The following is a 17,322-nucleotide window of genomic DNA, read 5'->3' as shown; positions in this document are numbered from 1 at the left end:
AAGCGGGTTAACTTGTTAGGAGGAGGGTGAAAATCCACACACCTTTTCGGTTTCTAAACGACATCGTACCGGAACGATAAATCGCTTGGTGGTACGTCTTTGTCGGTATATAATAAGATAAATAAGTAAAATTAGGTCATAGTAAACCAATTTTGCATGAAATTATCTATTAAAATTCCTCTTTGGTTAGTAAGATTCTCTAAGCATCATGGAAGAAATTGAAATGTTGATCTTTATCACTGACATCTAATGTAAATATATTAACTTAAGCTTCTAATAAGGCGAATGGATCGATAGTAGCTCTATGTCCCTCCCAAGAGAGATCAAGTTAAGTAAACCATTTTAAAAAACTATATTATATAATGCTAACATTATTTTCTATTAAAGTGTACTTCGTTTAACAATGTAAATTTCAGTTTACATCAAGATGCTCATCTTAATTAAATTAAAATGTAACCCTCACTTTGTCCCGACAGTAGTTTATTGCTTTAATAAACAAGTCCGTAAACCGTTTATATTATTTTCTCGGAAACGTTACTCATTGTTACAGGTACTGCGCCATATTTTGTAATATTAATCGCTACGACGGAGGTCGTTTAAGGATAAAATGAGAAAATATAGCGAGAGTTTAAATTAGTACGATAGCAATTAGCCGGGTACACATTGCCGTATGAATATGTGACGTATTTGGCAACAAGTTTCGACTGATATTCCCCAATTTCTTAGCTCTTCCAACGACGGACCACACTCTTCCCACAAACCACAAAAGTCCCAAGTCTCAACTCTCTATTTGTTATATATTTGTATTTAATTACGTTTTGTGTCTCTTAATATTTGTTAACCGACTTCAAAAAGGAGGAGGTTCTCAATTCGGTCGGTATTTTTTTTTTTTTATGAATGTACACCGATTACTTAAAAACTACCTTGTGTTTGGCCTTGATTAATTCGTATTGCTGAGAACTTTCTACCTAGATGAGTTGTGTTTGTTATTACGGTCTGATGATGAAGACCAAGGTCAATTGTCAATTAAGGGAACCCCTTAACGGTTTACGGTAGCTACCTTGTGCTTGGGCTTGATTAATTTGTATTGCTGAGAATTTTGTACCAAGATGGGTTGTGACTGTCATTAGGGGTCTGATGTATTCGTTTGAGATGAAATTTTACACTAAAAATGGAAAAATAATAAAAATTTTAATAAAAAAAATACAACCGACTTCAAAACCTAAAAACGTTCCCACTAAACTAAAAAGCGAAAAATAACATCATAATATGTTCTACCTGCTGATCAGTATGAAGGCGGTGCTTAGCCGGTGTTGTCTTAATTTAAGCCATTTCTGACAGGACCACATGAAACAACACTGTCTGCAAAATCTAAATCTATAAGATATTATCACATGGCTTGAATTAATACATCACCGGTATAGCACCGCCTTCATACTGATCAGCAGGTAGAACATATTATGATGTTATTTTTCGCTTTTTAGTTTAGTGGGAACGTTTTTAGGTTTTGAAGTCGGTTGTATATTTTTTATTAAAATTTTTTGATGTTTGTCTAGAGGCTCTCCGCGCGTCTCGATTCCATCCAAACGTCACCTTAAATGGCTCCACGGAAGATCAGCGCGTTGTCCTCACGGACACATCAATATGTGTGTAGTGGAGACCCTTTTAGGATCACATCATGCTAGTTGCAATGTATTTTAATTATTGTTTTTTTCTCTCTTTCCTTTCTATGATGTGTATTCTGAATAAACTTTTCTTTCTTTCTTTCAACTAGTCTGAAACGAAATCGGCGTCTCACAGGAGACGTCCATAGAGGAACGCCACGACCTATTCGTTCTTCTAGCCCAAGGTTTACCAATTATGCAGCATTTCAAAATATGGAATTGAATAATTAAAATATTCAGTCAAATAATATTTAAGCGATTTTTTTAACTGCTGTCACTCATATAGCTAGACCCTGCTTAACATAAAAATATTGATGGAGATTAAAATTTTGTTAATTAGGCAATAATATTATAATTATGTAGGTATTCCGAAAAGCTCTAACGATAAAATTAAAATTATGAAATTAGTTTTTGAAGATCAAAGAATCTGGCGTAATGAGTTTCAAGTGTGATTGAACGGAACATTTCATTTTTAAAAGGTACTTTGATTTAATTTTCACATTTTTATAAGTAATTGAATTTACACAAAAATCAATCTTAAATTAATCAAAGGTTTTAAAAAGACCTGTACACATTTATAATTATTCAAAATAGTTAATCATTTTTATTCTAATATAATATTTTATCGATGTAACTCAAGCTCATCATTATAGCCCAAGTGTCATACAATTTTTATGACGCGCGCACCAATTGTATGATAATATTCGTATCCTTTTTTGAAAATTATGGCAACCTACGTCATAGAATGAAACATTTTAAGATTTTAAGGGATTATCACTCTTATGGTGCGGTAATAAGGCTCATGGACGCGAAAGCTTCCGTAGAACTCCTTAGAACAAAACCGCTGATTTTTATCAATGCGTTTTGTATTCCTTATGACAGTGCTTAGTTGTAAAGAAAGTTGTATCCAAACTGGTCTTACTAAGGCACTGCGCGACGTGAGTCATATAAGTCTCTATTGAGTAACTTTTCATTTATTCTAAACGAACTGCAAAATCCTTATTTGAAGGTATTACTACACAAACTATATATACTATAGATCTTTTAACCGAGATTTTCTAGGGGTAATGATGTACGTCATGATTTTTTTTTATTTATCAAATTGTACTTCGGTTTGAGTATATCAATAACCATAACTAAGTTATCATTATCATCATCACTAACAACCCATATTCGTCTCGCTGTTGAACACGAGTCTCCTCTCAGAATACGAGGCCCAATGCGGATTGGCAGACTTCACACACCTAGAGAATAGAGAAAATTCTCTGGTAGGCAGGTTTCCTCACGATGTTTTTCCTTCACCGTTTGAGACACTTGATATTTATTTTTTTAGAATGCACTAGTTGAAAAGTTGGAGGTGCATGCCCCAGATCGAACCTACACTCTCCGAATAGAAGGCAGCCTAAGGTGTAGGATGGTGCTTTGCAAGATTTGTTTTAATCGAGAGTCATAAGCAATGTTTTTGCCAAAAAAAATCAAAAATCATTTATTACAAGTAGGCTCAGTTTACAAGCACTTTTGACACGTCAGTTGGCTATTTGTGAAGATTCTACTACCGGTTCGGAAGGCAGTTTCTGCTGAGAAGATACCGACAAGAAACTCAACAGTTGCTCTTTTGAAATTAAAAAGTCATACAGTATTATAATTTACAATTGATAACAATTACAATTTCTTATAGTTTTACTTCCTATGTGAAGGTGGAAGCTGATCCAACGGCCTCCAATACTGTAGTAACCTCGACTAAGTAAATGTTTTTTAACACATTGCTTAAAGCTATGCATTGGCAGGTCCATCACAGAGCCAATAGGAGGTCAATCGTTTATTATAGTTATGATGGGATTTCGCATTTAAATAAGCAAATGATATGTATTCATGGCGCTTAGACATTGTCCCACAACTGTAAGGCGTCCACATTTCCGGACTAAACTCATTCCGGATATGATGGCAATAAAATTAAATGCAGGCGCATGTTTAGGGCGCTGTCTCATTAGTGCGTTATGTTACGTCAATCAACGCATTGTACGTTGCGCACCTTGCGACGACGCACTACGTCGCAGCGCAAGAGGACGTACGCACCCAGTTAGTCTCAACGATGGATCAAAAACAAGTAGCTCAGTTTAAACGTCGCTTCTACGAAGTAACTTTTTGGCTAGTGGGAGGCTTCGGCCGTGGCTAGTTACCACACTACCGACAAAGACGTACCGCCAAGCGATTTAGCGTTCCGGTACGATTTCGTGTAGAAACTAAAAGGAGTGCGGATTTCATCCTACTCCTAACAAGTTAGCCCGCTTCCATCTTAGATTACATCATCACATAACATCAGGTAGGGTTGTAGCCAAGGGCTAACTTGTAGAGAATAAAATAAAGCTCCGTTGAAACGCTAATGTGGCATGTCAATATATGGAAAACGACGCATCGTCGACGCATCGTTGACACGTCGACACGCAACGTAATGCTCACTAATGGGACATCGCTTCGCTCTTATAAAGCAAGGTCCCATCAAATTCAACGACCAACGGCTCAGGAGTAACGCCTTAGTTGAAAAAAGGGAAATCCTGGGTTCGATATAATTTAAGAAGCCTAGGAAGGATAAACTAGGAATTATTATTCATTTAGACAGCATTGTCACTTGACATCAAGAGAGATCGCAGCCACGGGTTAACTTGTCATAAAAAAGTTGAACTCCGACTAATGCAGTATCATCTGGAGTCAGAGTTTTTTGTTCATTGAAATAAAAAAAAAAATGCCTTTCTTTTGTGTATAGAATAAAAAATAATTTGGGACAAAGAATTTCAAACACACCATTTTGAACGACACTTTAAATAATATTTATTAAAGTAAAGTAACACTTAAATACACCAATCTTACTTTTATAATACAAATTACAAACATCCATCATTTATTATTACATTTAATTTCACCAGTAAGTACAAGGTAAGTACATTAATATTAGACAATACCTAAGACTATTTGGTTTATGTGTATCCCAAAAAAGAATTAATGTGTTATAAAAAGTTTTTTTTTTCTAAAACACGACAATAATCTTGTCCACTTTATTTTTTGTTAAAATACTCTGTGAGATATAAATGTCTACTTACATCTCATCATTTAATAAGTACAAGATTAAAAACGATTTTATAAAAAAATATTTTCTAAAAACGGTTTTAAAAAGTAGGAAAAAAGGTAGATCTAGGGTACATATTATTTTTTGTATAGGTAATTAATTACGAAATAAAGTAATAATTATATAATCCCTATATACGTGTGATAATGCCTTTTCTATTTAATACTAGTCAGCCACAATTCATAGTAAAAGTTGTACAAAATGATATTTTTTTACCTGGGGCTTAATTCGAATGTAAAATCAAACCTATACATTGGTGTCAGCTAAGAAACCGAGAGAAATGTCAGTTAAATATTATTTTTGTTAATTATTTAATTGAAGTTGGCGTGAATTTTTTAAATTTAATTTTGGAAATTCATTAAGAATAATGAATATTCGATTTGTTATGCTTTTCTCCGCACTTAACCGACGAATGCAAGTGACAAAACTACGTAGACATAAAAGGTAGACATAAACTTATATACTTACTTCTTACTTCATTCATTAATAATTTTTTAAAAATATATTAAACGTAAACACATAGTCAACGACACTATATTAGTTTTATGTTTTATAATCTGTGCTATCAATACATAGGTATATATATCGCAATTTAAATATTGTTTTTTATTAAATTTCAAGAATTCAAGAAAGTATTGAAAATTGAATTTAAGGAAGGAATTTAAGGATTACAATCTAATCATATAATTATGACATTACTGTATATATAAATTTATAAAAATCAACTAAAATATTCTCAAAATTTATACTCGTTTAATCGTCAAAATTAAACAAAGGCATTATGTCTTTCTTTTCTTCTCTCTGCCTTCCAAATAAGCTTAGAATTAGGACCAACAATACACTACCGAGCGGTATAAAAACCAAGACCAAAATTGTGATTTGTTGCGTCAATATACCTAATTCAGAGTTTATTCTTATCGTAGTTCGCAGAGGCCTAAGTAGGCAAAAGTAAAAACGGCTGTCGGGGAAAAGAGACCAAATTGTTAAGTAATCCTCAAAGTAATGTGGGATTATTCCGATCACGCGAAAATGAGATTCTCAGAAGGTTTTCCTTAACCGTAAAAGAATATTGAAACATGGCGTATAATAAAATATGCGCATATTATGCGTGAAAATCAGCTGTCTATATTTTATTATATACCTCGTTGGTCTAGAGGTTGACTTGTTCGACTGCGGATCACGAGATCCTGGGTTCGAGTCTTTTTTTAATCTTGTATAGGCTTGCGCTTGACAACAATCATCTCTAATGGGAAGCCATGATGAAGCGCGCTTGTCTAGAAGATCCCTATTCACTCTTGCCTTAAAGCTGCTTATGTACGTGTCAGAAAACACAGACAGCAGAAAGGTATTCCACACCTTGAGGCAAGTTATAAAAAACGATTTTTGTTTTTCTTGCTTGCAAAAAACTGACAAAATTGAGGCTTCCTTATGAGAGACAAATCTAACAGGCCACTCCGATATAAATATCGAGGAGGCCGTCCTAAACCAATTATATATTTACAATTATTCTTTAGAAGAAGTATTGCATGCTACTGCATGTAATTAGCGATTGCAGCACTCGTGTTGTCTATTGTGCAATTTAGTTTCGCTTCATTGCACGAAAAACCCTCGTGATACAATGACTCCCATTACATGACAGTGACATAAATAACTATACACAGCAAAAAAAGGGTACTGGGTCTTAGCACGAAATCCCTGTAGAAGAAAAGGGACCAGTGTCCTACAATCGGACATTAAATAATAGGCTGATCATGTTTCTTTCAGACAATTTAAAATATGAAAAAAAGTGTAAGTCATTCTTTCGGAATTATTAGGTCAGGGTTATCCGGTACGCGAGCTATTGAAGTTGTAAAATATGTCAGGGACGCGCTGTAAGTTGTCTATAGAACTTACACTGTGCATCTGTCCGGGCATGCTAGCCCTAAGGCTAGTTATACACGCTATAAGTCCAAAAGTAGGGTAAGGTTGCTTAATATACTCGTAAGAGGTAAAGCTAAAACGCGGAAATACATGTATGTCAACTTTAAAGTATTATTATTGACTACAGTTTTAACGAAATATTTTCAAATAAATACCACAAAAATCTTTAGTTTCTGAAGAACAAAGTTAAGTTGTTTACGTCTGCAAGTGAGTTTTTTTGTAAATGTTAAATAATTAAATAAAAGTGCTGTTTTTATCACGCTATGTTAAAATAACATAAAAGTTTTTTGTTAAAATAACTTAAATACCCACAGTAAGAAACATACTGTGACCTATATAATATGTTAGTCTTTTACATAATTTGGCGTGAAGCAATGAAATGTAATAATTTTCATGAACACTCGTTCGTGAAAATTACATTCAATATCACATATTTCAATACAAGATTTAGAAGGATACGAGAATTTTTATTAATTTTCCAAATATATAAGAATTAACGATTGAAGCTAATGCTTTAAAATGATAGTAATTTTTTTTCCTGAAAATTATGTAATTATACATAATATTTTTAAACTTTATGGACTTATACAAGGATAATACATAATAATATATTATAAGTTATAACTTTTAATAACACATTTTTATTAATTCATAGTATATTTGTGTAATACCATATTTTTAGGTGATTAAAGTCTGAAACTATACTTGTCTGGAATTTGGAATTTGAAATTTCAATTATTTTGTAGTTTGAATTAGTAGAAATAAATTTAAAAGTTAAATATGTATTTTCCGAAAATAAATATCCGCTGAAAGCAAAATCAAAATTCTGAGATGACTACAAAATAATCCCGAAATGTTATTAATTTCGTAGAAAACTTCAAAAGAGATTATAAATCAAATAAACAGTGACTACAAAATCCCTCTCCGTATAGTCGTTCGAAAAATACGGACAACACGAGTACGTTGCTCAAATTCTGCTTTATTTTCGTTTACAGTTCGTTCACAAAGACTTTATTGGCAATTTGAGATAGACTTTGCAGTGCTGCATTTTACATTGTTTGCGAATTGACTCAGATCTCAAATATGACTACGTTACTCAGTTTACATTGTTTTCAAATTAATATTTTTAAATTACAATTTTAAGTCGGCGTTTACTTCTTAAACGCAGCGTATACAAATTACATTTATATACAAATTGAATTTTTTGTCCCGTACAATACAATTTACGAGAGTTTAAATCGTAATAAATAAGGAGTTTTTCAGCATTTATTAGAATGTTTTTTAAGGTTTCCTACATTTTTACTAAACTCAGGAAAGTAAGGATAAATAAAGTCTGTCTTATATTTTAAGCAAAACTTTTTAATTACCTACTCGTAAAAATATCATTGATTCCATTGTCTGCAGCGGACATGCTTTTAAGAAAAAGATTTGCCTTAGTCGGTTAAGTGCTTAAAGTGGTATACTAAAACATTAAATTTTCTTTTGGACACACTATATTCGTAATTTTCACATATTACAGACATTTCAAAGTTATATTTTATACTATTAATATGTTACGTGCCAACAAAATCACCGCAAAAAGTGATCCAAATTTAGCTAAGTACTTCACTGAGCGCACACATATACAATTTTGTGTTTGTATACATTACATATTTATGAATATATAATTTATACACTTCCTGAACACACAACTCGCCATTGTAGACAATATTTAGGTGTTATTTGTTTAAATAATTATCATTGATTACTATGCGACTAAATGAAATTAAGATAATTAGCCACCTTTGTACGTCTCAGTTTTGATGACATATCTAATAGTATAAAATCTTTGGTATAATATATAAATTAAAATACCACACACTTTTTAGCAGGGTACTTTAGAAGTAAGTATTTGATAAAATACGACTATAATTATGGCTTCACAAAGAAGGCAGTTTTGGAAATAATTACTATAGTTTTTTTTACAACAGTCAGACTTCAGTATAGTGTTATTCTAACATTCAATAATTTACTTGTCTATTATATTTTTACATTTAACCAATTATATTTATTCCACTACAACATACAATAAAAACACATTCGCTCGAATAAATATGATAAATAATTTAATTGTTTTATATTAATTTATATTTTATTTACAATTTCTCATATATGGTAATAAAGTTTTTGGGAACATTTTTACAATTGCAATAAAATACAGTAGAACCCGTTTAATACGATTTCTCAGGGACCCAAGTAAAAACGCGTCTTAGACGGGAAAGCATATTATGGGGATAGTGAAAAATATAACGACTAATGTGCATATACATAGTTATAAAAATTAGTGTATTTGGTGTAAATACTACCAATTATGTTACTGAAAGTAATCACTTATATCTGGTATGATCATTATAGAGTATCAAAAAGATTTTGATGCATTAGCAATTACGAAGTTTCCAATTAAATTTTACTTTTGCAGTACGTATTAAAATTTCTCAGTTTAGAATCGTATCATGGCAAGGGTCGTTTGCTGTCAGGGTATTTAAGTTCTTTAAGATATCATGTATAAGTCTTGTCCTGCAACCTTGTTTAAGGACATTTACGATGTCCTAATCTATTGTCGCATTTGGAATAACATCGTGTGGCATGTATGTATATTGAACGGGATGATGAATCGTATTAAGCGTTAGGAAATGTATGAAAACATGTCTCAAGTTGCAGGGACTGGCGTAAAATGACGTATTATGCGAGAAATCGTTTTAAGCGTGATCTACTGTATACAGATAAAATCATGGAAAGTACTGAAAGGTACAAAATGTAGAGCATATTTTGAGAAAATTATATTCAGTTTCTCAACATCTAAATATCCAGAACAAATAAGGACCATATTATACGTTAAACCAATACATATAAACTTCTAAAATGAAGAGGCTTAAAATAAAGCCCTATTGATTCCATTAACAATACCACAGGTTTTGTACACTAGAGCTTTAGCATAGGGTATAATTAGCATAAATTACTTCATTCGAGTAATCATTTGCAATTGAACAAAGTCGAGTCAACGTTTCTTGAAAGTGCTGCGGCATGGAAGTGAAACGTTCGTTTTGTCGAAACTAAATCACATTTCAATTCGCACTACCTTAATTATAAAAGCAAATGTTTGTGTATGTGTGTGCATGTTTGTTAATCCTTCACGCCGAAACTACTGAACCGATTTGAGTAAAGCTTGGAATGGAGATAGATTATATTAATATTTTTAAAAATTGAGTCAAATGAATTATGCTGCATATCCTAAAATCGAAGTCGTAGGAGCGTAAATGGAAGGTACTTTACAGAGTCAGAGGCTAAACAGTGCTAGACTTAGGCTTAGTGCTCAGGCTGGTGGGAGGCTTTGGCCGTGGCTAGTGACCACCCTACTGACAAAGACGTACCGCCAAGTTATTTAGCGTTCCGGTACGACGTCGTGTAGAAACCGAAAGGGGTGTGGATTTCATTCTCCTCCTAACAAGTTAGCCCGATTATATCTTAGACTGCATCATCACTTACCATCAGGTGAGATTGTAGTCAAAGGCTAACTTGTAAAGAATAAAAAAAAGACTTCACAACTACACTTGGCTACACAAAAACCGTGAAATTCCATCTAGTATGAATATATACGGAAAGTTACGAGACTCTTTTAAAAAATAGAGTAGATTTTGGTGGTAGGTATTGGTAATATTTATTTTAAAATATTTTCTAGTAAAATAAAAACTAATTTTCTTTTTACATCGCATATGCCCATAACTGGCAATTTTACCTTCAAATCAAAGATGGTCTTGGCTAAATCATAACCCAAATGAGTCAAGTCATAAATCCATCATAAGTCCTCATAACTGTGTTTAAGTCACAGAACAGATAAAACATTTTGTTAAAAAATGTGCCGGCTGTTTTGCCCAGAGCTTTACTAAACTAACTTTAGGCTGCGGCTACACTGTGTGCAAACTTTGCGGCGACGTTGTTTGTGTTGTCCTAAACAAACAGTCACTTTTACTAACACCCCAGCTGGGGGTTATTGGGTTACTCGCATCTATGAACGATATAAAAACCATTCGCACCTCCACGGACTATAAAATGGTATGAAAAGTATGTAACATGTTGTCTTTCTTTCATTATTTTCTTTTCATTGTACTTAAATTTTGATAAACAATTTACTTTATAAATATTTTTTGTCAGCCCCATCTACATTTATATAATTACTTGTGGATAGAGATGTGGCTTGTGTATGTAAACCATTATTTTTTTTTTTTTACTTTAGCTGTAAGTTATAATTATTGTACACAACTGTTTTCGATCCCAAATAAATAAAATAAAGTAACAGTTTCACTAATGCTATTATATCTACGTGATATAATATATTTCGTATGGGTTGCTTTTTTGAATTCACTAGCGTATATAATTTGCAAAAGAAGAGGCTGGTTTTGGGTTTGGTTCCTAAATCAGATTCACTTAGAAATTTATAATTTTAAATAGAAATAACTAATAGGTTTAACTCGATCGGTATCAACTGCTAAATATGTAATATGACCTGAGATGGGTTACTAAAACATAGGTTACCAATTATTTGGGTGTATTAGCGACTAAGTATTGATTTTATTGATCAAGCTATAGTATATTGAACATATTATAAATTGTTAGTATTCAGCTACATACCACACGAAGTCCATATTTGTACATTGCATCTATTTAGCGCGCGTCCCAAATACTTTACGTACGTACACAAGAAAAGTTTCACGAGAGCTTTTTGCTAAGCAATAATTGCATTTGTTGTCACTAGACTGTGACGACAACTGGTAGGAGTATTGCCTCTCTAAAGCCTTCCTAAATACATAACAGTTCAATGTATATAAATAATTACAATTGCAATTGTCATGGCGAGATTTTTTCGTAATGAAGGATTAGCACATACGAATTCTTATCTTCGAGAAATTCTTCTTGTGTAGCTTTGCGTTTAGATTGTGTTATATTTTAGGTTTAAAATAAAACCCTTTAAAACATTATTTAAATTAATTTTCGATATCTCTAAACAACTTTTGTGTCACTCATTAATTTGAACTTAAGATAAATATTTAAATAAATCAATTTTACATGTATATATTTACACTCTTTACGGTTAATTTAGAACGGTAGCTATAGTAGATATAACTAATTGACTTTTATTTTAATTGTGTGAAAATAAAAAAGATTTGAAAATTAAAGTAATCTCTTCACGGGATCTAAGTGTCTACTAAACGAATATCTCATTCAACACAATAAGGCCTAATATCTGGTGAGGCGCAACATATTTATTTAATATACTAATGTTACTATCAAACTATTTATGAACTGGTGTTGAAATATTTCAAAAAAAAAAATTCTTACCATATCTTTTTAAATAATTTATTATGATTAATATTTCCCTACTCCTCAAATTACTTGTGAAGACTGTTTTATGAGTTTGTATAATAAAAATCCAAGGAGGCGGGAACCAAACTTATGACCTCTCTGTTCAGTTGGGCCAAACTGAACACAGATATAAGTTAGGTGCTATTTGGATTGAATAGTTATCACGACTTCTTACTCCCATACCTTCGAGGCGACATGTTCGCTCTCTCTCTCCTCTATCTTATTAATAGTTTTGCGGCAAAAAAAAATCTGTTCCAAGTTCCTCGTCATCCATCCATCATTGCTACTAAAATTCACCAAAATTGGTTCAGCAGTTAAAAGACAAACGGACAGAATTACTTACATATGCATAATAATATGGATCATCATCATCACCACTAACAACCCATACTGAGCACGAGGCTCCTCTCAAAATAAGAGGGGTTAGGCAAATAGTCCACCACGCTCACCACTGATTGGTAGACACACACATAGAGTTTTTTTTAATTAATTTATTTTGTATGGATAGTTTGATAGGAACAAATACGGCTCTCCAGATATGCACCGGCCCTAACTCATGCAAGTGTGCCACATTTTCTTATACTTATGTACTTACAGATCAACACCAAACTAAATATAATACATAAGGTACATAGCGTCAAAGGTTTCGATGCGATCAAAACATTGGAAAATATGATTCACCATACTTATGTGATTCAATATAACATACGTAACAGACTAGTGTTCTAAGGGTTCTTACGCACGAGAGGGAAATACACTGATAACTACTACTAACCAAGTCAAGAGAAATAGACAAAATGTCGACTAATGGCGGCGAAGTGGTCCTATTCCCATAGAGAAATAGATAGCGGTATATCCGGTTCCGCCGCTATTGGTTGAAATTTGTCTATTTATCTTCACGAGATACGTTGGTCGCATGTAGCACTACTGCACCTGATTTGTTTTTTTTATAGTATTACTATGCAGACGTCGACAGATTAAACAGATGGAGCACCTGGAGTTTAATAGGAAACCAGTGGCGGATTTACCAGCAGATTAAGTAGGCTGGAGCCTAGGGCCGCATTTTTTAGGGAACAGCACATTTGACTCAAAAATATCTTACAGAAATAATGAAAAATGTTGCATAAATATTGAAAAAACAAGTCTTGAAAATTTAAGGATAATTTTAATATTTTAGTCCTACTGAACGTACGTGTAGTACCAAAATATTACTTACACAAAAAGAATTAAATGTAATTATTTAATATTCTTGCGTAATAGGGTATCTAGTATCAAGAAATAGTAGGGGCGGTAAAAGTTAAACAACGTTCTGGCGGCACACTTGTAAATCCACCTCGTAGGAAACCATTATGTATAACAAAACAATAGAACAGGTATACCAATGGCATCATTTTATCCTCTACCAAAATCTACAGAACACAGCAATGCTGCTAAGCAGCAGTATTAGGTTATAACATTAGTACTTCACCGAACGGGCTCTCTCAATACAAAATACTAATTGAACTAAGTAACAGTTATCCAGTGCATTTCATTTCAATTTAAAATCATTGTTACAGAATATCGTTAAAAGTTTGTGATTCCAAAATTAGATTAAATAGCCATTATCTATAACCACAGTAAAGATATTACAACCAGTATAGTAACTCGACCGTATTTTTGAAATAAATACCTACAGCCGCGCGGTACGTAAACATGTCATAGGGCTGCCCGCCTGCAGCATTTTAATTACATTTGCTAACTTTGTGTTTCCACTTAGTTTTGTGATTGTAAATAAACTTTTTTTATATAAACAAATAAAATACTTTGTAAATTGTAGTAAAATGGGAAGTGATAAATAAAAATGCGTGTTTTTTGATTGGTTGATTTAATTAAGGCTAATACTACGTCAATGATCTTGAAGGATTGGTCGTATTCTTAAACATATTTATTTCCGTGATGCCATCTAGGTATTACCTCCACACTACGTGAACAAATAAAAAAGTCGTCGTCATCACTAGACCCCTTATGCAGTCACAACCCCTATAGGTGGAAAGTTCTCATCAATACAAATTAAACAAGCCCAACAAAAAATAACTGCTCTAAATCGTTGACGAGTTCATGTTTCGGCACCATCATCAGACCGACTCCTTATACCTTCATGAAATTGTAGTGATTTAAAATAGCTAATGAAACAATGAACAAACGCACTAATTGTCCCTACGATACGATAGTTCCCCTAGATTTCTCTAGGATGCCATTATCAGATCCTGACATTAAAAAAATGGGACTAACCTGAAAGAATACTCATCCAAACAAAAAAGAAACGGTTTACAAATGACGGAAATATCGCTGTAAATACGATACGATTCTTTTTGGAAGTCGGTTAAAATTCTTGTCACCAATGCCAAGCTGAGCAAAAGTTTTATGAGCTTGCACATTAAAGCGCATAAAATCCGCCATTTTGATTTTTTAAGAACTAAGTTACCCAGTGACTCTCGGCCTATCTGGATGAGTCTAATGACATGTCATTTATCAGTATGTGTGCTTGGCAAATTTGTTCGTAACACTCCCGAAGGTCGGTGCGGTCCGGGAGGGGGGTAACCATGCCCAGCGCGTACGACTTCACACCCGCGCAGTCCTTTCTTCCCGTCGCCCGCATACAACAACAAGTCATAACATTCAAACACATACTCCTCCTTTGGGCTTCGCCGCAGTCGGGTAACAAAACACAAATGCTCCGAGCACAGTCACACAAAACATTGTACAAGCAGTCGAGGTTTTAACACAAGCTTATCGTACCTATTGTATCGTGATTCATGAACCGCGTATAACTACCTATTTCAATCGTGTCAATCACTTTCCTTTACTCTATTTACTTTATTTACTAATCCAGATACCTACCTTTATTCTGGAGATAAAAGGAAATACCTTATCCATTAAAAAATACAAGATTATGTACCTACCTACTAATAAGTAAATTTATTTTAAAGTCTTACCTTTCAGAGTTTCCATACTGGTCATAATTAAAAAAATCTAATACTATTAATACACTTTACTCTGTTAATACACCGTGCGTTCGTTCGTCACCGCGGCACAGTCGCGACTGTCTTCACCCTACGATCACCCCATGTTCGAGGTGCGTAGGTATAGCTCGCGTTTCGACCTCTAGTATGAAGTCCAACTACTGGTTGTAATATCTTTACCGTGCTATAACTAATTAAAATAAAGTATACAATACATTAAATCTGTATTGTTGGTTTAATAGAATTAGAATGCAAAAAAGTCTTTAAACTTGAATTAAAAACAGTTGTTACATATCAATCAACAATCAAAATTGGGTTTATACAGAATATTGGAATTGCATCGTATTCTACAAACTTTAATATTAACATGTTGATATTCGCCCAGGGCAATATTTGACACCATTTCGAATTGGACAACTTTTTTCCCTCCCGTGCGATTAAGCCCTAACATTCAAATCGCGTATCGAATTTACTCGTAAATATAATAAAGTTTCATCTCGTTCACGTGGAGTTTGGGGCTTTCGCAGACTTCTCGTACCCGTCCACGAGAGTCTGTAAGATGAATTTTATGGTAATCTTGTAGATGTTCTCCACGTTGGGCGTGTACCGGTCGCCCAGCGTCGCTTCCACCGCGGCGAGGAATGGCGTCTCTATTTTCTGAAACAAATAATACATTTTTTTATTCAAATTCAAAATATTCCTTATTCAAATAGGTAGTTTTTGTATTTGCTGCAGGGTAATAGAAACATAGCAGCGTTTTTTGAGGGTTTGAACAAATGAAAGATGAGCGAAAAAGTCTGAACATTGCTCTAAGAATTTATTTTCGAAGTTAACATGGACGTTTGTGAGAGCCCAGGATTCAAGGTCAGTAAGAAATTGAGGAGGTGATACACGATGTAATGGACATTTTGATTGGGTAAATAATGGCTATGTCGTAATAAAAAGCTGCCTGCATTCGCCTGAATTTACCCGACTAGTGTATTTTAGCCGTTTCTTTATTTCTGTATCTGTTATTATATAAAATAGAGACATGTTACGGAGGTGGGTGTACCGGAACCGAAGTCGGAACTGAATATTTATAATTCAACTTATCGGATTCGAAGTTGGAACCGGGACCGAATCTGGATTCAGAGCAAAATAAATTAATATGATCCTCAGTAGAACGTTATGACAATGTTACACTCATAATGTCACCAAGTTATAAGTCGCCCGGTATAAAATTTATAGGCAAGAAACTTTGCAGCATTCAGATTTAACCATGACGAAGAGTTGTCGGATCAGCATTTCCATCTTCGATTTAAGCTCCGATTCACAATTATCGGAACCGAAATCAGAACTCAAAGTATAAATACGTTCAGAATAGGTATTCTATACGAGAATCAGAATCTAAGATCAGTAAGTAACGCCGTTAGTTTAAATTCTAAATGCTCGTTATATTTATAAATCATCGTTCTACCTTACGTATCCGTGGCAAATTGAATAACTATGCTGCATCAACCCAATGTCAAGCGAAACTTATTACGTAACTTAAAACGCTTTTTAGCAAATCGAAATTTCAACGTAAACAATTTATTGATGTTAATTTATCAATTCAAAGACTGATTCAGCAGTTCATGTTTTGCCAAAAACTCGTGGCAAAGCTGCAAAGTTACAAATTGAATATTTCAATAACAATAATATTGTGGGAGTCGAACAATATTTTGGGGGACACAATATTACGAATCGAAGCAAATTCGTCAAAAGGTCGTCAGGTCGGGAGAAATTGATATCGGAACAGCGCGGAAACTTTTTCTCAATAAGGGTCGTATTATACTTTTTCTTAAATCCGAAGGGGTTCAATGATGTAATATATCTCTCAAGTTTATTGGAACCCCTTCGGAATAACGATTTAGGTGCCTATTTTCGTTTTTTGGGGCTCGAACCCAAATAATCTGTACTACGTATTATGAACTGAAATGAGTTTAAATCTGAACATTTTGAAGAAGTAATTTCCTTTTTCCTTCTTTATTTATCTGATAAGTAACTAACCTATCAATTTGGAACAAAGCGTTTTATTTCTTTTATTGAAATCCACTGTCAGTCAATAACGACTTTTGTGTATAGTATAGGCGTAAAAACAACGTCGAATTAGTTACACACTAATAACTCCTGAACGGTTGAACGGATCTAAATGAAATTTAGCACAGGGTTAGTTAGTGGGATAAAGACAAGA

General features: G+C 33.5%; 1 protein-coding gene across 1 annotated transcript in view; it reads right to left on the bottom strand.

Moving 5' to 3' along the window:
• Positions 1–4,468: 4,468 nt before the first annotated feature.
• Positions 4,469–17,322, bottom strand: part of LOC112047561 (neuroglobin-like) — a 98,716-nt gene continuing 85,862 nt past the window's right edge. The window contains exon 5 of the mRNA XM_024084705.2: positions 4,469–15,767. Coding sequence (XP_023940473.1) covers positions 15,612–15,767 — 156 coding nt within the window. The 3' untranslated portion in view covers positions 4,469–15,611. The remainder of the gene's footprint in view (positions 15,768–17,322) is intronic.

The sequence above is a fragment of the Bicyclus anynana genome, chromosome 16 (assembly GCF_947172395.1).
Source record: "Bicyclus anynana chromosome 16, ilBicAnyn1.1, whole genome shotgun sequence".
NCBI classification, from domain to species: domain Eukaryota; kingdom Metazoa; phylum Arthropoda; class Insecta; order Lepidoptera; family Nymphalidae; genus Bicyclus; species Bicyclus anynana.
This window is presented reverse-complemented; position numbering and strand designations above follow the sequence as displayed.